The 26,488-nt window shown below is 35.0% G+C and overlaps 1 protein-coding gene across 1 annotated transcript in view; it reads right to left on the bottom strand.

Annotated features, from left to right (window-relative positions):
• Window positions 1-26,488, bottom strand: part of BMP5 (bone morphogenetic protein 5) — a 117,282-nt gene that overhangs the window by 58,841 nt on the left and 31,953 nt on the right. Inside the window, exon 2 of the mRNA XM_060021356.1 lies at window positions 2,374-2,566. Coding sequence (XP_059877339.1) covers window positions 2,374-2,566 — 193 coding nt within the window. The remainder of the gene's footprint in view (window positions 1-2,373; window positions 2,567-26,488) is intronic.

A 26,488-nucleotide genomic window follows, 5' to 3' on the forward strand; every position in this document is an offset into this window, starting at 1 on the left:
ATCTGATTAAGCATCAATACTCATAAATATTTCAAATGTATTATTAATAAAAATCAGCATGGGTTCATTCATAAATAAATCTATATATTCTTATCAATGGACTCTTCTATCAGTCCTTTATTCTCATCATTGTTATTATGTTTTAAATTATGTAACTGTAGTTAACATACTTAGAAAATAGAGTGAAAGAAACCTCAAAGGGTAGCTAGTTCAATGGATGACATTCAAAAATATCCTGAGCAGGGCTTCCCTGGTGGCGCAGTTGTTGAGAGTCTGCCTGCCAATGCAGGGGACACGGGTTCGTGCCCCAGTCTGGGAAGATCCCACATGCTGCGGAGCGGCTGGGCCCATGAGCCATGGCCGCTGAGCCTGCGCCTCTGGAGCCTGTGCTCCGCAACGGGAGAGGCCACGACAGTGAGAGGCCCGCGTACCGCAAAATATATATATATATATACCCTGAGCAGATAGAACAATGGACCTAAATAAAAGTTAGGACCTTTAATTGTGATCAGTGTAAATGTCTATACTTAGTTTCAAACAATTAATTAATAAATAGGGGCTTGCTGTACAAACATTTCCTGTAAAAAATACTTGGTATGTTGAATAACCAAGTACAAATTCAACTTTCATAAAAATATATTGTGAATGGTCAAAAGGTAAGATTCAAGTATTTTAGGATATGTTCATGGAAGAAGTATCCCATTCACGGGTAATGATAATTTCAGAACTGTATCAAACAAATTCATAGTGCTGAGACTAAAAAAAAAAAAAAAAAAAAAAAATCACTTAAGACACTATCCCTTCTTTAAGGAGCTCACCAGCCCAAGTGTGGAAACAGATGCAGAAAAGAAGAATTATAAATAAAATATTTGTTAGCTATGGCAATATAATTAGATGGTATTTGGAGCATTATTTTCAATTCTAGTCATTTAATTTTAAAAGACACCCCCATTATTTAGTATTTAAAAGAATAATGTAGTATGCCAGGCTCTGTCCCTGTGAGAAAAAAATTAGTATCCTCATTTTATAACTGGAACCACAGGACTGAGATTTAAAACAAAAAACAAAAAATTCACCCACAGACAAATAGCTAGTACATGTTAGAGCTGAGAAAAGAACAGAGATCTTTCTGCCTTGAAATTAGTGCTCTTAAAATAACAGTAATACAGAGATCAGTATTTATTAAGGTGTGTCTTGCTAAACCAGTGTTTCATAGGATATTAAGTATTACAGACCCAAAGAAAAAGATTCCATAGTCAAATAATTTTGAGGAAGACTAGGAAAAACCGAATTGACAAGTTTCTTTACCATAAAGACCTTGCAAGACTTTACTATTCTGACATGCATGGTGAATCTCCTAAAACACTGTCTAACAAGTAGACTTTTCAAATGCTTTTGACCCCAGAAGCTTTTTATTCTTTTTCTTCATTGAGTATTATGAGGGGCTAGTGTTCTATGGAACACCCATTGAGAAATCCTACTCACTAGAAGACCAAGAAAAATCCAAAGGCCAGGAACTAGAAATATTCAGTAAGGAGAGAAAGAGGCCTTAGTGAGCTCATGACAGCTGTCTTTAAATATTTATCTCATCAAACAAGGACATAGCATTTCATCAAAGGGAAAATCTAGATTTAATGAATGGAAGACAAATTTCACCTCAATATAATATTCCAATAAGAATTTTCTTTAAAAATGTAAGAGCTGTCCAACAAAAGTGCTAATCATTTGTAAAAGGTGTTACCCAAGCAATTTCTGCACTGGTCTGAAAACACCACTAAAGTCCCTTTCTAATTCTTATATGTGATGGCTCATTTGCAGTAATTATCAGCTGAGGTTATCATACATTCAGTATTTCAGATTCTCTGTCTATTTTTGTACCATTTTGAATTAAGCATTTTATAGACAGAAGACATACAGGTTAACTGTCAGAATCTATTGCAAATACAATGTCTTCCATCAAAATCCACATAACACTACACAGAGTTTACACTATGCCAGGGAAAAATAAAGCCACTCTTCTCCAATTTATAAAACAACAAGTAATTTAAATCATCTTAATTATAAATTTCATATGTGCAGAATAAAATGAAAGTTTTCTCATTTACAAAATGAGGTGAAGGGCCTGAAAATCACATACAGGGGAGCATGAGACCCTCTAGCACACAGATTGGTGTAAGGAGTAGGAAAAAAAAGCTGTGAAATGTACAAGACACATTTCAGATCAGTTACATGTATCTTTCATGTGTCTATACCTGCCTTGATGCCATTACACTCAAAGAAGCATGATTTGATAGACCGCGTGGGTTATCAATGGATTTTACTACAATGTAACATTTATTTGCTAGGATAATAAGTCAGATATAAATTTGATACCTATTTGTGTATTCCTTGATGATCTGATATATGCTAATCTTAATTGTTTCATTTTCAAATCGGCTGTTGCTCCGGTCCTTATATATCCTGAATTCTGCTGCTGTCACTGCTTCTCCATGAGGAATCTGAGTAAGATCAAACCGGAATTCTTTGTAATGCCTTCGCTGGTGAGAAAAATCCTTGTCTCTTTCAACTGGAAAAAAAAAAAAAAAAAAAAGGAAGTAAAAAGTTAGGCCTTTATAAAGTATGGAAATTAATGGTAAATTCTTTCACTTTGAAAACAAACAAGCAGGATGTTATAAAACTGGGAAAACATAAAACCACAGACTCATATGTGTTTCCAGTTGAAGGAAATTCCACAAACCAACAGCCTTTAGTTCAAAAGCAATATAACCTCTGTGGTTTTATACAAATTCCTGGCTCCTAAATGGAAAGGTTATCCAAAAATGTTTTTAAAAGTGAAGGTTGTAAAGTTATTACTAGTGTGTATCAAGTACCAGAACAGAGAAGGGTTCATACAGGAATTAGCACTCTGTGATAGAAAGCTCCAGAGTTCCAGGTGAAGTCAATGGTGAGATTTAGCACAGTCGAGGGAGGAAAGTCGGAAGGAGGCCCGAGAAGCTGCTGGCACAGCTGGGGCTGTGTTTATGAAATTTTAGAGGTCAAGGAAACAAAACAAATGCATTTTCACAAGAAAGATTGTTTCTAAAGTGTCTTCCCCGGGTGATGTTTTTCCTCCTTTTAGCAAATGCAAAGCTCTACCTTTTTTAATGCACTTTCATTAGTTCTTATAGATTATTGAGTACAACCCCCCCCCCCCCCCCCCGTGGTGCAGCATCCAGTCTCCCAAAGATCTCTGTTCTTATGCAAATTTGAGAGAGGAATATATTTCCGCCTTCAGCAACCTTCCCACCAAATGAGGTCAGAGAATTTTTCCTCTTGGGAATATTAAGGAGTGTTGAGGGATTCAGGACAGTGTCAGGCATATCATTACATAATCCAGCCTTGTAAAATGATGTATTATTGGATACAGTCTATGCTTGTTACTGAGCAGTGTTCTTGGCCTTTCCTAATCAATAGAAATTGATAAAGAGGCCAGACAAGAAATTCAGACAAGGCTTTATTGGGGGCCCTGCTATAGCAGGGGGGAGCAAAAACAAGTAAGAGTTTTCCTTCCTTGCTCCCAAGTTGGGGCAAGCTGGTTCCTTATATGGGGTGAGGGTAGGGGTGTGTCCAGGAGTTGGGCCAGAGGGGTGGCTTGCCCACCGCTTACGTGGTGTTGTGTGCAGGGGGCATGCACAGTACCTTGCTTTTGCTCCTGACACCCTGTTTTTGCTCCAGGCTCTTCAGAAGTGGCAATTGGGTTTTTGGCCTTTTTGTATCTTGTTGTCCATAATTTGCCCCAACTGCTCATGAACGCAACTATATTTAGTCCCTTATAGGTTTTTTTTGTATTTTATTGCTTGAGGAGAGATGTTTGTCCAGGTGCAAGCACTGCAACAAAGGGTCCCAGGTCCCAGGTCACAGCCTGTCTCATGCTGGGTACCAAAATCTTTCTTAAGGAACCACCTATTAAAAGGGTTCATTTTTAGTAATGCAATATCATTTGATGGAATTAAGTTTCTCAGTGCTGGTAGGTTTCTCAAAATCTCAGTTACCTAAGATAATATAGGACAGATTACAAAAAAAATTCACTGCAAAGCATTGTGTTCCAAGTGTCTCACAAACCTACAATAATTTTTTAAAATATATCCAGTGACATTTCATTGCTGAAATGTTGTTACAAGAAGATAAAAGATGTATGCTATATAAACAATTCACAATGTTCAAATATTGGATTAAGACACAAAAAATATCTTTAGGAGGTTAATTGAAATGATACCAACACTGCTAAAAATATATGAAACTTGGGATCCTTAACTAGAGGAAGGGTCAAGGTTAAGGAAGAGAGAAGGCAATCATGATCATTGAGGAGTGATTTTTGGGAACCCAGGCTGCTGGACTCCTAAATTCTAGTGCCAGACAGGGCTCCATGTCTGAGAGGAAGTTCATGACAAAGGAACCCACAATTCCTTGCCTTCATCCTCCAAAATAATCTCTGGTTTATTTTCTCCAGAGGAGTAGGAGATGGTTTAAGAGAGCTAGGAGCTCAGCCCCACCTCCATCTCAGATACCTACACAAGCAAAGAGGAAAATGTAAGCTACACCTGGACTTGGTGAGAACAGTGCTCTCGGGCTGCCTGGCTACACCAACACCACCTGCCATGACTCATGAGGTTTTGTTTTATTTAAGTATCATTATCTTGGTCCTAAGAGAGGTCCATTCCCCTGGAGAGAACATTAATTAACTTTCCCTAAATAAGGAGGATGACTACATTTTTAAGATCCTATTTTGGTCCATAATTTAAACCTCTTTTCTGTCTGAGCTCCAGCTGGCGTTAGTGTAGACTGCTATGAACGGGTCTCCATCTCCAAAGTGTAAGGACAGAAAACACCTACAAACTGGATCTCTAATAACTAGAGTGTACGTATGAATATTAAAACTAGCCACAACTCTTGTTTACAGAAAAACTACATTTTTTTTTAAGAATCAATTTTATTTATTTATTTATTTTTGGTTGTGTTGGGTCTTTGTTGCTGCATGCAGGCTTTCTCTAGTTGTGGCGAGCGGAGACTACTTTTCGTTGCAGAGCACAGGTTCTAGGCGTGCAGGCTTCAGTAGTTGTGGCACGCGGGCTCAGTAGTTTTGTCTTGCAGGCTCTAGAGAGCAGGCTCAGTAGTTGTGGCACACCGGGCTTAGTTGCTCAGCAGCACGTGAGATCTTCCCGGAGCAGGGCTCAAACCCATGTCCCCTGCATTGGCAGGTAGATTCTTAACCACTGAGCCAACAGGGAAGTCCCAACAAAGAACTACATATTTTTTTTTAAGAACTACATTTAATTCACTGTAAAATTGTCTTTTCTGATCCTAATTTAAACAAAGTAGATGACATCATGAAACAGTATTTAAATAGAACCGCTCTAAGCATTTTATTGATATTAACATATTATACTTCATAACAACCTATGAAGTAGGTTCTATTATCTTCCTCATTTTGAAGATGAAGAAACCGAGGAGGCAGAGAAAAGAAATACCTTGCCAAAGAATTTGAATCCAAGCATTTGATGCCACCAAGCTATGGTTCTTAAATGCCAGGATAGGCTGCTTCTGCTTCTAAACTACTACTTTGTCCTAATTTACTAAGTATTTATGCTTTAATAAAGATCTGATAAATTAGGAGTTTGGGATTAACAGAAACACACTACTATATATAAAATAAGTAAAAAACAAGGACCTATTGTATAGCACAGGGAACTATACTCAATATTTTATAATAACCTATAATGAAAAAGAATATATTTATAATATATATTAATATATGTATGAATCATTTTGCTGCACACTTGAAACTAACACAACATTGTAAATGAACTATACTTCAATTAAAAAAAAAGAAAAAGAAACAGAAGAGTGATCTGAAATCTTGCATTCACAAGTCCAAAATCCAAAAAGCTCTGAAAACTGAAAATTTGGTTTCAACTTCATTTGGCAGAAGAACTGGAAATTAACTGATTTGAGGTGACTTTAAAGTCCCTATTTATCTCACTTTAACTTACTGGTTTGCTGCAGAAATGTTCCTGGTGTTTGACTACGTGACACTGTCCCAGACTCTGCTTGAGGAGTTCCATACTTTATGATCTAAGCATTCATCAGTCATTCAAAAATATATATTCTCTATTCTGAAAGTCAATATTCAAAATTCTAAGTGATAACAATCATTATTCAATTTTTCATTAACAATCAATTTTATATTTGAAATTTAGACAAAAATAACTATAGTCTTGGGCATAAGGGCTTTGACATAAGTTTGTTAGGGTCCAATCTAAAGCATGCACCTGCATAATGCAGATGAGTATTGAATTCATATTATGTAAAGTCATCTACTGTTCTGGAATCCCCTGTGAGATGTTAGTGTAATAAAGTGGAAAGCTAGAATTTCAGCTGTTATTATAAAATTTCAGCTTTCTGATCCAGGCTCTTTAACCTAACCCCTTAAGGGGGCAGATTTTCAAAGAGTTTAATAAAATTTTATATTAAATACACCACACAGAATAAATTTGTAGTGCAGATTTGTCCAGTGATTCAAATTCCTATATCCTACTGCTTTGAATTATAATTGCCCTGGTAAATTCCATGGGACATGTTGCAGTGAGTAATGGAATAAAAGTAGTATTTATATAGCGTTGCACTCCTAAAGATGGTAACAAATATTCACAAGGTAATCTCAGTTACCTAGGGAGGTGTCAAATATTAATATCCCTGACTTAAGAATAAGAAATTGGGTGATAAAAATATAAATAAATAAAATACATTTATGCCAAAAAAAAAAAAGAAATTGGGTGATGACAGCTAGGCAATAACAGATGTCTGTCTTCTAAAGCCCATTGTAAATCTTTGTTCAATGTCCGTACCACCTACATAATGACATCCTACTTAGAGACTAGTTCGTTGTTAGTACAGGTGACGACCCTTGAACAGTATGGGGTCCAGGAGAACTGACTCCCTGTGCAGTCAAAGAATCTGCATATAACTTTGACCCCACAAAAACTTAACTACTAATAACCTTACTGATAACACAAACAGTTGATTAACACATATTTTGTATGTTATGTGTATATCTACATATATTTTGTGCACTCATGACATACCTAACTTTCTTTTAATTTTCCTGATATTTCTAGGTTATGCTGTTCATGTCTGAGTTTTTTAAATTGCTGCAAATCTCCAAAAAATTTTCCAATATATTTATTGAAAAATATCTACATATAAGTGCACCCGTGCAGTCCCACCCATGTTGTTCGAGACTCAACTGTATATTCATACAATGTTAATCAGCAATATACAAAAATGTGGAGAACATGTGGAGAAGCAAGGGTTTGATCATCAGTGTGTAATTGGCGTCTAACACAATACAATGCCTGATCCGAAGAAGTCTTCTAATAAACATTGGCTGAATGAAAGACTATGAACAGATCAAAAGCTGGTTCTGTCTTTTCACTCAGCACCATCCTGCTGCATTTCCCATTGACTGAGACCATGATAATTTATTTAACTCTCATTTGGTAGGGCATGTATTTTATTTAATACTCACTTATATCCATAAGTTTCTATTACTTACTCAAGAGCCCACAACCTATAATTGGGAGAGAAGAGATTTCAACCCAGTGTCAAGATTTCAACTCGCAAAGCCCTCAACAACAGGACCCTGTGTGTTTGTTTGTTTTTTCTGGATGTAGTTTTGTTTTTTTAATCTAATTATCCCCTCAGGAGAGTTGATATTTCAATGCTTACATTCTCCTCTACGAGATGCTCCTACCCTATAGAGGATGCCATACTCCGCTCCTTCTAGAACTCATTTCCTCCAATCTTTATCTTAGCAAAAGTTGTATCATATTCACTTATTTAATACTGATTCCATTTATTATCTAAGAAAATGTTTATGAATAAGCAAGTGATTGTATTCATGACCTGAATTAGCATTATATAATATCTCTATTAGCATGCAACTTTTCCTACAACTATATTTTAAAAACAGCACAACCAAAACAGATGAAAGAGAACAGACACACACATTTCATATTCCTTAGATGTAAGCTTTTTATAGGAGCTATCTTTGCCTTGTTCATATTGTGATGATTTTATATATTAAATATATTATGTTTCTCCATAAATTACAGTGTGCTGTATAACACATTGCAATTGTAAATGGCTTGAGAAGCTTAAAACATAAGCAAATAAACAAATAGAAAAAAATCATTATAATGTATACTATTTGGGGGTTTTGATTCATAGTATATTAAATATTTGGACATTTCAACTCACTTTTTCATTTCTATGTTACATCAACAAAACCATGTGTGAGTTTCCAAAACATCTTTATTATCATTTCTAATAAAATCTGTGTTACCAGATTAAAATCTGCCAGACTCCATAAAAGTCATAATTACGTTCCTATTTAGTGCTAGAAGAGATCTCCTCATTCCCAGACAAGACAAAAAAAACCAAAGTGAAACAAACAAACAAAAAAAAAAGCAGAAGGGTAAGCTCACTCAAGCCAGACCCAGACTTGTCCAAGGAGATAAAACGACACAAGGGTTAAAACAGGCTGAGACCAAGAGGTTAACACTTGTCTCTGGTGGAGACCATTTCCTCATCCCATACCATAGACACCATTTCTCTCACTTGAAGTGGAAAGGAGAGTTTAGGAACAAATATAGCTAGATTTAAAACACACATCCTATATCAGTTGATTCACCTTTGAAAACTGCACTTAAAAAGAGAACACATGTATATGTATAGCTGATTCACTTTGCTATAAAGCAGATAGCAACACACCAAAAAAAAGAGAGAGAGAGAGAGAACACAACCACCTGTCCAGACGGCTATTTTCATAACTTCTTACATATCTAACCAGATCAACAGACTGTATTTTGCCAAACAGCCATGAAAACATGACACTGATGCCTTGCACTCATCTCCCACTGTCATTTATGATACATGCTTGTTTTGAAGGTCGTTACATGTAAACCAGTGACTATCACCATAAATTAAACAAGCCCATCAACACAGAGTTGTTTATTTACCTGAGCTGATAGTGGTCCACAGTGCTCTCTACAAAAATTAAAGAGTTGCTTTCTGCATATACATACACACCGACTTACAGAAAAGAAACCATCAAAAATCAGCAAAATTGATACAGCTTACCACTCAAAACATGATCATAACGATGGTAGGGAATGTACCTCCTTCTGTCTCCAGGAAGCAGGTTTTGTGTCTTCCAAACATTTCCATCTATGAACCAACTAGAACAACTGAAAGGTCACCTACACTGACAGAACCAGAGAATGAATTTATTTTTATAGGTTGGTTTTTTAAAACAGTGGCAACATCAAAGAATACAAGAGGTAAAGTATGAATCAGAAGACTCACATTCCATGAGTCATGGGCTGAGAGTGAAAAGAAACAGGATCGCCTTTATAGAAGCACCAAACTACATTCTAAATGCTCTAAATTGCCAAAGTTCTGCAAAGATTAAGCTTCTTGTGTTTAAAGACAAGACGTACGCTGAAGCCTTTTATTTTTGAGATATAACTTAACAGAAGTTAATGACTGATGGCAGTCTCTTTTCTCCAAACAGACACCTCTCTGAATGACTTTATCATAAGCAGAAATTGGATAGAAATGTCCTGACTAAATATTTTGCTGTCTACAGTATCTGAAGAGTAGAACTAATTAACAGAGGATTGCAGTTTTATCTATTTAGTGATTTATCTGCTGTCTTAAGGGGATGCATCCATGGGCAATCGGTCTTAATCTCCCACACAAGGGCTGTAACTTGGAAGATTCAAATAGAATCAGTAGCTGCAAGACAAAGATAGCGTTTTCCCAGGAGTGCAGCCAGCTGTTGAAAGAATACAGATCATTGTTTGCTGCTGAGTGCAAAAAATCATTAAGAGATTACTCATAGAATTATTACTTATCTGTGTTACATTTTAAAGTGAAAGAAAGAAAGCAAAATTATCCTGTGACTACGAAGATGTCTCCACAAGAGACTACCAAGATCCCGCAAGGCATCTTTCACTGACTAGTCCACTGAGAAACATAAACTTGGTCCTATAAAGGTCTATTCATTGGTCAGTGAATGCACATGTTACGTGTTTCTTTGAAAGGATAACCATCCCAGAGAGTGTGGTAAACTCCAGATTCCAGAAACCCTAAGAGCCTCTTAATACCACAGCCATGTGTGACTTGAAAAAGGGAAAATTGTCCTCCTGAGTGGTTTGTTTCAAAGAACAATTTCAATTGACTTTCGAATGTCCTGTAGTTGAAATACTCTTGCTGGTATTCATAAATGCTTCATGAATACAGTTTTATAAGGAAGAAAAATTGCAAAAGAAAGGTGAGATGGTTAAATAATTTAAATGTTGTCCTATGATAGCTAAACAAATTAATTTCCTGAATCAATTAAATACACAACACATAATTTTGAAATTTACAAAATTGAATTAATGATCCAATAGTTATATATTATTTTGATTTAAAAAACATGAATGATTTAGGGACACAAAGAATTAAGTCTTAAAGAGAACAGACTTGTGGTTTCCAAGGGGGAGGGGGCTGGAGGAGGGAAGGATTGGGAGTTTGGAATTAGTAGATGCAAACTATCATATATAGAATGGATGAATAACAAGGTCCTACAAGATCCTACTGTATAGCACAGGAAATTATATTCAATATCCTGTGATAAACCATAATGGAAAATAATATGAAAAAGAATATATATATATGTATAACTGAGTCACTTTTGCTGTACAGAAGAAATTAAACACAACGTTGTAAATCAACTATACTTCAATAAAATTTTAAAGAAAAAGAATTAAGTTTTGTGTAAGACAGCTTTGGAACAGGGAGGAAGATGGTCTCAAGGTCTACCCTCCCTCCTCAGACTGGATGGGCCCAGCACTCAGCCCTCAGGGGTTAGTAGAATACAATAATAATAATAATGATACATGTCAAGCATTGGTATGAAAACTGATATGTTCAATAATAAATAAACAATAATAGCAATAATTATTGATTTCTTAAAATTAATATATTTCAATTTTTTTTTTCTCCCTTATTTGATCCAATCCCAATCCTGGCTGTCAGGGGGCTGCTTTTCTCTTTCTCACATTCCATATATACTCATCTTGATTATCCTAAAAATAGCCACTGTGATCCCTCTAACTTTATTCAAGCCCCAAATATTGATTGGATAACTGCTCTGGGCCAAAGCCTAATAGTTAAGGAGATTTGAGAAGCAAAGAGATAGGAGCTCAGGATGAGAAGGACAGATGTAGAAAAGTACCATTGTGGCACAATCATGTTGGGGTTTGGGAGGGACATGTGTGGGGGCAGAATAAGAAAGGAAGGAGCAGCAAGCTGTGCAGCAGGCTTCAAGGGGAGGTCATTTTGAATTTGGTCTTAAAGGATTATCACCAGGGAGAGAAAGGAGTTCACATAGATGAAAAGAGATGTGAAAGCTTAGGGCCAAAGGAGCGAATAATAAATTGTTCATTGTCATCGCACATGTTGGGTCTAGGGTGGACCTGGACCCTAGACCTAAGATCCTCTAACTTAAGATGCTTCCCACATGTCGGAGGTTGAAATCCCAATTCTACTTAAAACCTCCAGTTTGAATTCTACAAAGACTACTTTGAAAACTCTCACCCTCTTCCTCCCTTTCGAATACAGAGCTGTCATGATGGGACCACAGTGAACAGTTGGATTTGAGGTGAGAAGAATTTGAATTCAATCTTAGTTCCCTAACCTATTAAAAGAGTGTGATATTAGAAAAGATACTCAACATCCCTGAGCCTTTATTTATCCATCTTTAAAATGGAGGTCAATCATGAAAGACCTTCTCCACAGTGTGCTGTAGAGGTTAAATAATATTTGAGAGAGAGGATCATAGCATAATGGCTGGAACAGAGCAAGTTCTCAAAAAGCAGTGGCTATTGTGTGAATTATTTTCTATTTGCACTGTAATTATTATGTCACCTTAGATTAATCCCATAGAGTAAGATACTTCATAGGAATATCCATGTTTTTCTTTTTGTTTTATCTCTTACCTTTGTATTTCTACATATACAACAAACAGGACTTTTAATACAGTAAATAGTCAATAAAAGTTTAATTGTAAAAAATTGCTACTGGCTTAAAACGTAGCCACGCTGATGATCAAAATGTCAATTTCTTCATCTGGAATATAGATATATTAATAAAGGTGATGACTATTACCATTTTTTAATTTTGTTATAGTGTTTTAATTTTGTTATAACAAAATTAAAGAGAAAATTTTTTGGTTTTTTAATTTTGCTATATAATTTTGTTATAGTGTTATAGTTTTTAATTGTGTTATTTGTTTAGTTATAGCTATATAATTTTTACATAGTGTTATAGTAGCATTAAAAAAATCAGTCTAGATTTTTACAAGAGTGGGTAGTTAGAAAATAATTGTATTTACTTGATACCTTGTTTAGATATTTCACATCTACAAGGTAGAGAACACATTTTTGACATTCATATATTATTCACCAATCCAATCAGATTAGCTGGTTCTGACATACTTCCTCTTTAAAGGAGTCTGAAAGTCACTTACTTTTATCCCTGAAGACAACAATACATCCTGACATATAGGAAATATTTTGTTATTTTTTTGATTATAGGCATTTTATACAGGAAATAATTAATTGGAATTTAAAGCAAATATTCATCTTTTGTGGGTTGGATATTAATGTTAAACTTCAAAAATCAGTTTAGAATTAATAATCACAGAGGATGGTACCTGATTAATTCATTTTGCGTAATAAAAAATGAGTACTTAATGATGAGTAGATATGCTTAGCATGTAAATAATGGATTTCAGTTACACTATGTATAAATATTTGAGAAAGTTTGTGTTTACCTACAAGAAGTCAATGTAAAAACACAACTATCTGATAATCACCTTTTGGTAAATATTTATCTCATGTTTTCTTCAGTGGAAAAATCTGTGGGGTTTGTAGATTGCCTGGCAGCTAGAGGTCAACCATTCCAATCTCACCAGATTTCACTGAATGACTTTGTGAATCCTTCTGCTCCATCAGTAAAATAAAACAGTCCATCTTTAACCACCTGAAGGTGATAGAGGTTACAGTAAGTGATATACAGCAAAGAACCTTCCTTTATACTTGGGTACAATGAAATGATAGTTTATCTACAATGAATACTTGCAGTTATCTGACAAAAACAGGTCAAAGGTTTTGTGAGTTTTCTTCTGAAATTGCTCAAGGCCTTCTCTAATGACTGATAATTGAAAACAGAGACTGGGACTCCCAAATGTGATAGGTGACAGATGAGCAGTAGATTAATGCCAATACTTGGTTAGGAGACACTAAAAGTTCAGGGGTCACAGGAATTAGCCATTGTGCTACTGTGAAAAGACAGACATCAAAAGTCTATTATCCCCTTAATAGCTCTTCCCTGAGCCTGAAATCTGTTCTCACTTGCTTTGGTTATAATTTAGAGATCTCTCGATGCCATGATACACATGATGTCAAAGTGAAACCACTCACCCTAAGTGTATCAATAGTTAGGGTTTGCATGTTTTTATTTACATAGTAAAAAAAAAAGATTGTTTTCATATCACATTCTTAGTGTACTCTGCTCATTTTGGAGAATTTCAGAAACATCTTGTCCAGAAAAAAGAATAGTTATACTTAATGGAGAAGAGGAAAGCTAGAAAACTTGACATTAAATGTGTACAGAATTTCTCTATTTCTCTATGGGGGAATTTCTCTATGGGGGAAAATGAAGGAAGTTTAAGACAGTAGAAAGGATATGAGAATTTCTGTAGCTGAACAAACAAATAAATGTCTTTCTCACATGAGCTCCTTTAAGTTTTAAATCAGTATGATAACTTTTATAGAGTTCACTCAAGTTCAATCTGTGGTTCAATCCATCATTTTGAAACAAAAGCAAACTCTACATTTTTTTCTGCCTGATGGGTTGCATCAGTGAAGTTTGGTACAGGAAGTTTGGTACTTGAAACTGGATCAAGTTATTAGAAACACAGTTACATGGTTTTACAGGTTTTCAGGAAAAGGAATAAAATGATGTATATGGATGTATTACCTATATACGCTATACCTAATATAAAGGTACTTGATTTATCTGTTCTGCTTAGGCAAGAACCACAAGCAGCCACTGGTGGCCCATGTTTGCTTCCTACCATGTGCGTATAGCTGTCTGCCTCCAGCACCAGATTTCAAGCTTCACAACAACAGCTTTGCTTGGTTCATTACTGGATACTCGGCTCCTACCTCAGTCTCTGGCACACAGTAGGTGGTCAATATACATGGGAAATGAACACTATAAAAATATAGGCATATATGTCTGATTCTGGTTCTGTTTGTTCGTTTGTTTCAGGAGGGAGAGTAAACGCAGATCCCATTAATCCAGCTTAAGCAAAAACCCCTCCACCATTTATTCCTTTTTTTTTTCAATTGAAGTCTAGTTGATTTACAATTCAACCATTTATTCTTGGATGAGTCTTGCCCATGTTTTGAAATAGTATTCTTCCTAATGATATATTTCTTTTTCCCTTTCTTCTTTGAAAGGAATTCAAATAAATAATGATAACTTAGAATGCTAATGTCTTATATTTATTTTGTTTCCACTAGCTATACTGGTACTTAAAGACATAGGCTGGACTAATAGAATCTCTGATTCTTCAATGGACATATTATTCTTGAGGAAGGAGAAAAAGGTAATAGAAAAATTAACATTGGTCCATTTTATGGTTATCAATAGAATTGTACTTAGAATGATTTGCAGAATAAATTGTAGATGGTAATATTTATGCACTTTTGATTATAATATAATAATTTATACATTCTGATTAATTTTTCTCTATTTACATGAAAACATGAATTTCATTCCTCTACAATATGTATATGTAATATAAGTCTTTGATAACATGTTCATAATATTATTGATGTTCTTCCCAAAATATTGAAAATAGTTGCTCCTTTCAGAAATATGCTTTGTTTTAGTTAATTTCTTTTTTGTTAGAAAAAATTTATTAGAACTGCTTTTATTTGGTATGTTTTTCTAACATCATCCTTGAAAGTGAAAGTTCATTTCATCCACCTGAGTATTTACAGATAGAAACCGGAATGCATAATATATGACCTGTTTAACATTTCTTTACAGCACATTATTAAAACTGTGAGTTAGATCAGTCAATACATTGTATTAAAAAAGGTTTTCTAAAATTGGAGACCTACTTAAGAACATGTGCTAGATTTAATAAAGATGTAACAAGTGCCAGAATCAATAAAGAAATCACATGACCTTCCCACATTTATGGAATGAGACCGCATTGTAGAGTCAAGGGACCCTTAGTGGTCTCAGGTCACAGAGTTTTCATGTGAAAAGTCTCATATTTTTGTTGATCTGGTTTCACACTCCTGGGTTTTTCCTTTGTATTGGGATTTCAGGCCAACCACAAAACTCAGAGCAAAATTCTGAGAAGAATCATTGAGCAGTATCTGGTTTTGAGTTCAAACTATACAAATCCTCCAAGATTCTTAAGATGCACACCTGGAAAGAACAATAAGTCTTCTGAGATCCAGCTCAGATGATCTCATTTTAGATTCAAATTTAATAACTTCCTGAGTCTCCAATCCAATTTTATATTAATTATCAGATGGCCTGTTTTTTGATGGTTTTATTGCTAATAGTTGGACTTGTTCTCAATGTTACTTCATAATCCATCCAACGAGCCCATATGTACTGTTACATAAAGAGACAAATTCAGCAATGGGAAAAGCTAAATACCAACCTCATTTAAACCACATATTCCTCCAAATGGGCAGGAACTGGTGAGACCTAGTACCAGAAGTGAGTACGAAGAGCAGGTATGAGTGTGGGGTTAAAATAAGAATGTTTGAGTATTAGATGTTTAAGTAGCTGGTGGATCCATAGATCACCCTCTACATCTGTGCTAATGAGTGCTCTGGCCGCATGAGCAGAAATTTGGAAGTTTTCTGGAAAACTGGCATCACCAGCACAGTTGAGAATGTAGTATTCTGGAAACAAAGGAACTAGATCAACCCATGCATACTAAATGCTGAGTTCTGGGCTTCTTTCTCCACTCAATTTCTGGAATGTTGACACCCAGGCCTGTGCCTTCCAGATAAGAGAATGAAAGGGTCCTCTCATTGAAATCTGACCATTCCCAGAAGAAAGAATAAGTCTCCACAAAATAGCAAAGCAAGAATATCTTAGATAAAAAATAATATCAAGTTCCACCCATATGCTAAGAGCTTCTAATCAGCTTTTTAATCTCTTGCAATTAAATAAGAGCTGACAAGCAAAGATCACTAATAGCTGAGAAAATTCTCTCCCTTTAAATATAGAGATAAGAGTAGATTTTTTTTAAAAGGAACTTGTAGGTATTTCATAAAAAGAAAAAAAATTACTAAAAACTACCATAATATCTTTTGAGAGCCAAGAGAAGCTTTTGCACCCGTGAAACAACAAGATGCTGTAAAAGACAAATACTCAATGCTAAAACATCTCTTGGATATGAAGTTGAAAATCAATCTCAGTTTGAAAGATTAAGTTGAAGAAATTTTCAAAAAGGACAGCAATTAGTCAAAGGAATGGAAAATAGGAGAGGAAGACTGAAAAAAAAAAGAAAGAAAGAAAGAAAAAAAAGCATTAGTTCAGAATTAGCCCTAATAATAGTAGTTCCATAAAGAGAGATCAGGAAACAATGAAGAAATCATCAAAGAAATAATTCAGTTCACTGATCCAAGTGCAAAAGTCTCAGGATTGAAAATGTCTGCTTTGTAGACAAAGCGAAGTTTCTACTAGTTTCTGGACACAAAATACAAGCTACATACATACATAGGGATCAGGAATCAAAATGGATTTAGACTTCTCAAAAACAACACTGCCATCTATGCCTTCAAAATCATGATGAAAAATTATTTCCGCCCTAGAATTCTATATTCGACTCAATTATCCATCAAATATGAAGGTATAATAAGGATACTTTCAGACATTGCAAGGTGTCCAAAACTTGATTCCCAAAAAATATTTCTTTGGAATTTCCTGAAGAATTTGCTCCATCAAAACATCATACTAAGTAAGTCAGACAAAGAAAGACAAATATCATATGATATCGCTTATATGAGGAATCTAAAAAAAAAACAAATGATACAAGTGAACTTATTTACAAATCAGAAGCAGACTTAGAAAATGAACTTATGGTTACCAGGGGGGAAGGGTGGCATGAAGGGATAGATTGGGAGTTTGGGATTGACATGTACACACTGCTATATTTAAAATAGATCATCAACAAGGACCTACAGTAAAAAGTAAGAAATAAAAATAAATAAATAAATGCTTCACAAGTAAAAAGTCAAAAAGCAAACAAACAAACAAAAGCAAAAAACATACCAGCCAGAAAGAAGATGAAGGCATAAGCTACAGGAAAGAGGAGGTTTGACAGAGGAGAAACAAAGATAATTCACAGAATGATGATGAAGGGAGATCCCAGGATGACAGCTGTGCTCTGGACACAGCGACAAACAGTCCATATTGGAGCCATGCGACTCCACAGAAAGATACCTTAAGGCTAACATCACAAGATCCCATTTCCCGTTCAAACCATCCTTTGACTCTGACAAAGTCTAGGTGAACCTGAGCCAGACTTGGACCCAGAAGTAGCTTTCCTTACATGTATTTATGAAGTTTCTGCTCTCTCCTCAAAGTCCTGCTGTCTGGGTCATCTGAGAATACTCACTTTTCCCATAGAAGTATTTTGTTTTTCCTATTTTGATGTATTCCTCCAAGTTGGCCGTTGATGACGCTGAGACCAGAAGCTGAGACTACAACACAGCCCACATGCCCTCATGCATTTCAGCTGAGTGGGTCATACCTGGCCTCACCACACTACAGCCCCCTAAATTCCCAGGACACCACCTCCCCAGGGAGGACAATTAAAAACTGCCAAGCAAACTGAACCAGAATTTTATTCACAAGCTCTGTTTAGCTCATCTTCTGACAACATTCGTCTAAACACTTTGACTTAAATAAGGAGTTTTGTGCTTCCTATTAGTTTTAATAATAATTGGCTTTATATTTACTTATATGTGAAATACATCCAATTAAAATAAAATACGTCATTGAGGTAGAGAAAAATAACTTAACCAAGTTCATGTTTACTGTGATCCTTGAAGCATGCATTCAGATCCAGTTCTGACCACATCAGCGCCTCTTAGGAAATGTTCCCAAGAGGCTACAGAATTTCTTTTTGAACGTTTATCTTTATCCTCTGCCTCGGTGTTTATTCTAATTCCAAAACTCTACTGTTTCTCACTTTACCTTTGGACGTCTTTCCTTTATGAAGAAACCACAGAGTGATTTGGAATATCTAACACCAGGAAACATTTTCAGTAATCCTAATGTGTCGATCACCACAGTACAGAATATTTAGACTCTGCAAAACGCAAGCTTTATTGCTACAATCACACTTAAGTACACCAAGAATGGCTCTTGTGTGGAAGCAGAAAATACACTTGAAATTCTGTTTTGCTTTTCTCACCCCTAGATGTAGGTTCACTAGGGCAAACTAGCATAATCCTGAAAGCATATGAACATCACCAGTTTATTCTACATTGCTCTTAACTCACAGTGAAAACAAAAGTAATCCCAAAGCTAAGATACATTTCACACATTTCCAGTTAAACTAGTTTCCTTCTTTTTTGTTTTTGAAGGACACCAGCTAAAGCTGAAAATAGTCATGGAAAGAATCATTCAGTGAAAGAGAGCGGACGATGGTCATGGAAATGGTTGAGGAACCCGTTGAAAGAGAAACTGAATGCGTATATAGAGAGTAAGGTGTTAATAAAGCTTATTAATATTCATGACCTGATACCTTCAAGCAAGAGATGCCAAAAGAATATGTCAACCAAGAGCAACATCAGAAGAATAAAGCAGAGTTTGTGTGTTAACTGTCTTAATGATGGAGCAGAAGTTAGACGCTACGGGGTCTCCTTTCTTCTTACTCAAACCACACAGGACACTATATTCAATCATGGAATCCTGATGAATTTATGAAGCTTAGCCTCAAAGCCTTAGAATGTTCAGAATCAGTAGTAATAATAATTATTATAAAATTATAATAACTAACATGTATGAGACATTATGCTAAATGCATATAATCTTATTTAATATGATGTATACTTAGTGAGAGAAATTCAGCTAACGTTTATTGGATGTTTATTATTCAGCCACCATTTCCAGCAGAGAAGTTTAGGGAACAGAAGGGAGGTAGAGAAGGTAGGAACAAAAAGTTATCAACAGAAAAAGACTCACAGACATAGAGAACAGTCTTGTGGTTGCAATGGGGCTGGGAGGTGGGGAAAGGATGGACTGGGAATTTGGGATTAGCAGATGCAAAATATTATATATAGAATGAATAAACAACAAGGTCCTACTGTATAGCACAGGGAACTATATTCAATATCCTGTGATAAACCATAATGGGAAAGAATATGAAAAAGGATATATACATGTATAGCTGAATCACTTTGCTGTACAGCAGAAATTAACACAACATTGTAAATCAAATGTACATCAATGAAGTTCTATTTTATTCAATTCAATCTTCTCTCATTTTATTGAACTTTTGTATGTGGCAGATACAGTACCCCGTGTCATGGAGAATACACCCCTCCCCAAAAAGTCAAACTTACAGTTCACATACACATATTTAAGCTGACAACACAGATGAGGTTTCAGAAACAGATTCTATAATGTTCAGAAGGTACCAAGCAAATGGTACAAAATTCTGGGTGCAGTTCGTTTGAGAAGACTTTCTTGTGAATAGTAGTCTCTATTTAGTCACTTGATGTAACCCAATTGACAGGGAAACATTCACCTTTTACTTAATTTACTGTCTAAAAAAATAAATGTATGAGAACCAAAACCCTGTCCCAAATTCCCTCCACCAAATTCCCAACAATGAAAAGATAAGAAAATGCAAGATTTCATCAAAAGCAAGTATAATATGAATTGGGGCAAAATGTCCTAATTGAGCGGAGGTGGTCTCTTTGACTTAAAATGCATATGTACAGGAAAACTTGGACTTGGTTAAGCAATGCTGTTTTACCTTTTGCACTACATACTACCTTGCAAATAAATTCAAATGCCAAAGCGCATTTCATTCATATTTGCTGAGCACCCATTTCATGCAAGGTTCTCAGCTTGAAGTTGTGCAGGAAGCATCAGAATATATATTATAAGCACGACTTTTGTGCTCAAGACTAAACTACATTGTTCAGAGCTCAAGGGTATATAGTTCTATTTTTCCATCTCCCTCTACCTGAGGCTTGAATTCTGTCCAGTTTTCAGGCACCTATTTTTCCTTTCCAGAAAGCCAACTTTAGCCTTCATTGTGTTCAAGAGGAAAGGCAACAGAGAGAGAGCCGATTTGCAACACTTGAAAAACACTTCAGTGGCAAGGGACTGAGAAAGGAATTTTCTGTCAGAAACTATTTGGAGGAAAGTGTTACAGTTTTCAATTTAAATTTAAAGCCAAAGAGAGAGCTGAACTTAAAGTTAAATGGCACTAATTTCGAACTAATATTTAGGCACATCTACACCGCTGTTGGTATGTTTGCAGTACATTTTGATTTAACACAAATAAAGCACTGAATTTGTTCTTTCTTCCTTCAATAGTAAATGGAATAACAATACCATCTTATTATTTATTTAAGCGTAGGCTACATGGCACAATTTTCCCAACAAAAACAAAGCAAAACAAAACAAAAACAAATTAACACAATTTGTGAACTTGGTTTAGATATCTAGAAAGGCTCACAAAAATATCAGAGAACAAATAATTATTATAATTACAAATGGTGCTTATTAAGCATTTAAAGTATACTATGCAATTAATTAAGGGCTATAGATGCCTTTTATTAAATACAGTATACAAATCTATAACTAAAATTCAGAATAACCTAAAAAGTGATTGTTATTAAATGTTTTCAGCAAAACTGTTAACATTAAGAAGTAAACATTAACCAAATCCGAGACCATATGCATACATAGCACCTTTTACAAAGACTAGAGAGCCTCTTTCAAAAGCAAAAACAAGCAAACAAACACCTTCCTCCAACACTCTAATGGGGTTTAGGTCTAGCAGTCCAGCCTGAAAATCTAACTTGATAAGTCTTGGTGAACAAAGTTTTGTGATGAATCAGTGGTAAGAATGAGATTTTTAGTCCACTGACTCTAGATTCCCAGTTGACAGGCTCTAGGCTGTAGAGACCTGAACCTCCCCCCAACAAACAAACATAAGTAAGTATCAGTGGAACACCTTCCAGATCATCTGGTTTACCCTCCCACCCTTCAGCCTGGTGCCAACTAACATATTTCAAAAAGCATTGTCAATTCTGGACTTCCATGGCTGTACTTTGGTAATTTATTATTTCAGTGCGAAACATCAGTGTTAGGAAGTTGATAGATCTATCTTGAATAATATCTCACAGCATAATTTAAAAACACTTCTTCCATTGAACTTGAGGGATATAAAAATTCAAATCATAAGAAATTGTGGAAGACTAGAATAAATAAATAATAAACAAAGATCTTTAAATTAATAAAGCATAATGTTATCAAATGTGCATTTTTGGTATTAAAAGTATGGGAAGAAATACTGAAAATTCTATAACTACAAAAAATTTTAAAATAATCCTTTATATTTTATAAAATATAACTAATTTAGATAGATAAATGGATAGATAGATAGATAAAGATAGATGGACAGTTATTTTGAACCAAATCAGTCCAGTCTTTTTAAGCTATCACATTAAATAGTGTTTTAAAAGCTTCTGGAGGTATGCTCCCCATCTGGACTTCCAAGTTACTTATATCATTTAAAAAAATATTTCTCTGTCTTATCGTTACCCCAGAGAAACATCTATAGGATCACACATTTCATGGTGCTTTTGCTGCCATACCTCTGTGGAACTTTATAAATACCAATGTGTTCCACATCCCTTTTCCTTTTAATTGCATTTTGTAATTTCACACAACTCAAAACAAAACTTTAACAAATAGGTGTATAGAAATGACAGTGAGGACAAATCTTAGAGGACTATTAGATTGACCCATTTTGAAAAAAAATGTATCAATAGCTGAAGTGTTAGGAATCTTTCTCTAGTAGATATTAATACCATGGTTTTTATGGGAATGATATTTGACTAATTTTCCCAGTGTAACCTGTTCACCACAGGTCCTTTAATAATTATTATTCCATTTGATGTTTTAACTTATCTCCTAAATTAGACTGCTTTAAATATTTTCTAAAATGAAAATATGGTAAATATGAAATGATGGAGAGAATGATATTTTGCCTTCTTCTTTGCTCACTGATACATGTTCCATTTTCTTTCTATTCCATCTCCTAGGTGACTTTTAGGACATACTGAGTATCACATATCATTTTAATGAGGTGCCTTCACATTTTTATTTCTTGTGGCATTATCTTCTTAAAGCTTCATAATCAATAAAGCTTAAAGCTTCTTAAAGCTTCATAATCAATCTTGGCAGAGGCCAAGAAAAAGACAGGGGACCAAGAGTGAGACTGCATAAAGGTTGCTGATAGTCCAACAAACTCAGAATGTAGTAAAATGACACCTACTAGAAGCTACTATAGGCCATCCACACCCAATAAAACTTCCCTCCTTCCTTCACTCTCTCCACTCCCCTTCCCCCATCTCCCTCTTCCATATATATATATAAAATAATCAGCAAAATATAAAATGAAAGGAAATGTCTTTTGGAGAAGAATATATTTCAAAGTCCCACATGTTGCTATTTCATTTAAAAAATTTTATTCTAAACACATGAGTAGCCTCACTCTTACCAACATGCATGTTTTAATCCATGGTAGAAGGAGGATTTAGACAACTCATTCACACTGAGGTAAAATGTGAATATATATATATATATATATATATATATATATATATATATATATATATATATATATATACAGAAAGAGAGAGAGAGGGGAGTTACTTAGTTTTTTCAGGGTCATAAAGATATTGTCCTATATTTGTCTAGGGGCATTATAATTTTAACTTTTTCTTTTAATTCTAGGATCCATCTATAATTATCCATTAGTATGTGTATAGTGTGAGGTAGGAATTGAAGTTCATTTTTTCTAGATATTTACCCAGTTGTTTCAGCCCCGTTTGTTGAGAAGATTATCCTTTCCCATCCTTTCCTTTCCTGTATCCTTTCCTTTCCTGTATCCTTTCCTTTCCTATATCCTTTCCTTTCCTCCTTGGCACCTTTGTCAAAAATTCTTTGAATGTAATTCTGTGGGTTTATTTCAGCATCTCTACTGTTCCATTGCTCTATTTGTCAGTTCTTACTCAAATACCACATTGTCTTAATCACTGTAACTTCATACTAAATCCTGAATTATATAACAAGTCTTCCATCTTTGTTCTTCTTTTTCCAAGAACATTTTGGCTATGCTAGGTTTTTTGCGTTTCCATATACATTTCTAAAGCAGTTTGTCAATTTAGAATTTTTTAAGGCTATTGGTATTTCAACTGTCATAACATTGAATGTATAACTCAAGTTGGGGAAGATCGTCATCTTAACAACATCGAGATTTCAGTGAGGTCAGTCTATCCCTTCATTTGTTTAAATCTCCTTAATTTATTCCAGCTATGTTTTATACTTTTTAGTATAGAGGTCATATATCTTTTGTTAAATTTATTTTTGATGCTGTAGTAAATACTGTTTTAAAATTTTATTTTCCAATTTTTGTTAGATGCCAGGATATGAAAATACAATTATTATTTTGTACTGACCTTGTACTCTGTGACTTTACTAAATCCACTAATTTTTTGGTTAGTGATCATGTTGAGTTTTTAAAAGGATTTTGTACATGCTCATGGTGTCTGCAAAAAAAGGATGTTTTACTCCTTCTTTTGTAATCTTTGTGACTTTTATTTCTCCTGACATGATTTACTGGCTAACAACTCCAATAACAATGTTGAATAGACATGGTTAGCATTCTTATTTCTTAACTTAGAGGGAAATCACCCAATGTTTTACCTTCCCGTAGAATGTTAACTGTAGATTTTGTGTAGATGTCCTTCCCAATAGTGATATTATTTGCCTGACCCTGGAGATTTTCTTCTAATATTTCTTAGAATGCAGTGGCCTTGCTTTGAACTCCTCCTCTTTCATTCATCTAAAATATTGATATATCATTATTTTAGCCATCGTTGTAAATGATATATTGCAGAGAATCTGTACGTTTCTTTCTTTAAAAGCTGTTGAATTTTGTTTTGATAGAAAATTAAATTTCTGATAAATCCTCTTAATTCTATCAGGCTTCATGATTAAGAAATTGTGATTTCTTAGAGTGGATCTTAGTTTGTCTTTAGTTCTAGGGTATGAGCCCTACTTTAAGCATCCTTACTCCTAAGGTATGGCCTTTCTGGGGTCCTAACTGAACGTCAGCGAGGTCTCTCCAGCACTAGCTGGGCTGGATCTCCCGTGCCACCCAGGACTTGATCTCTGGTTCAACAGTGGCAGCTGCTCTCGGCTCTCTCCCCAGAGCCTCAACCTGCACAAGTAGAGGCCAACCCTTGACCAAGTTCTGGAGGGGAGCTCAGTGCCTCCACACAGCTCACTCATCTACCCTACCTTTCCCTGAAAACTGCAGCTGCCCCAGGAGCCCCAGACCTCAAACACCTCCTTTTCCCAGGCTGCTGCTCTCAGCCTAGACTCCACCTTCCTGCATTAAGGCCTCCAAACTGCTCCACACAGAAAATCAGGGAAGGGGTAGGTCTCACCTGTGTGTTTCCCATTCCTTTGGAGATTATAAGCCTCCACTGCCCGACATCCAATGCCTAGAAAAGTTGCCTCAGATATTTTTTTCCCAGTTTCTTAGGTTTTTTTAGTTTGTTTTATTTTGTTTTTTAATATTGAAGATATAAGTTTAAGACCAGTTAGTCTGTCAAGGTTAGAGAAAAAATATGTTATTTATGTATTTTTTAAATGTTTGAGCTAGAATAATATATATCAACATTAAAGAGTTATTTTTCCTCATTCATCTAATTACTTCTTTGCTATGAGGCTAAAATCTGCATCCCTGTACCAGAGGTAGTCTCCTAAGAATAAATATCATTAAATCTATTCCCTGGCCATTGATACCACTTTTTATGAAAACTTTAAAGCCAAAAAATAAAATAAAAATAAAGTAATACTTTTCCAAAGTCTTTTTTCATAGGCTTATTAAATTAAAAAAAGAAAATGATTTACATGATGACATTCTACCATGTAAAAACACCTTTCTACTTTTTCTTTGAGTATCCTCAGTTGGGATACATGATTTTTAGGCTCACTGATAAATGATTAGCTTTTAAAGCAGACTGGCTGGTTCATTGGAATGCTTGGAACAAGTATAGTTTTTTTTAAGTTTCCTTTAAATAGTTAATCATTTAAGTATTTTACAAACTGTATAAATTAATACATTTCTGAAGTCAAGAAATACAGCCAACTAAAGCATAAGTATACATCTCTATAATGGCATTTGGAGCAAAAACTTCAATAACTTGCATACTGGCATAATCATTTGATCGTGCTTGATGTAATGTTTTCTCCCAAGGGCAGAATTTATATTTTTCTGCATGACTCTAATATATAGAGTCATGAATTTCACTTTGGTTAGACTGCATTTAAAGAACGAGATGGTTCTTCTATAAGCACAATCATTTAGGAATAATGAAAGCTGTAAATAAAATTTAAATAAGTATAAATCTAAGGGACTTCCCTGGTGGTGAGTTGATTAAGAATCCACCTGCAAATGCTGGGGACATGTGTTCGATCCCTGGTCCGGGAAGATCCCACATGCCTCTGAGCAACTAAGCCTGTGCGCCACAAGCTCGTGAGCCTGCACTCTAGAGCCCGCGAGCCACAACTACTGAGCACCGCAACGAAGAGTAGCCCCCACTCGCCGCAACTAGAGAAAGCCCGTGTGCAGCAACAAAGACCCAACGCAGCCAAAAAAACAAATAAAATGTAAAAATATATACATATAAATCTAAAAATATAAATTATGTTTAGATAAAAGGGTTTGTAATAAGTCAAGTTGCTACTGAAGATAATTTGAGCACCTGATGAATTTTTTATATAAGATTTGTTTTTCAGGCTTTGTTATTTCAACCTTAATAGCTGAAAAGCAGACATGAATAATAGACTAGTATCTACTTTGGTGAAATTTTTTTATTCTAATAACAAAAATTAGGTACTAGTTTTGAGCTGAGACTTTACAAAATTATTTTATTTAATAAAATGGAAGAAGTATTATTTACACTATGCAGTGGAGTAATCTGATATTCAGAGAAAAATATAATTTGAAATAGAAATTATTTATTTGGTGTTC

Source organism: Delphinus delphis, chromosome 10 (genome assembly GCF_949987515.2).
Source record: "Delphinus delphis chromosome 10, mDelDel1.2, whole genome shotgun sequence".
In the NCBI taxonomy this organism is placed as follows: domain Eukaryota; kingdom Metazoa; phylum Chordata; class Mammalia; order Artiodactyla; family Delphinidae; genus Delphinus; species Delphinus delphis.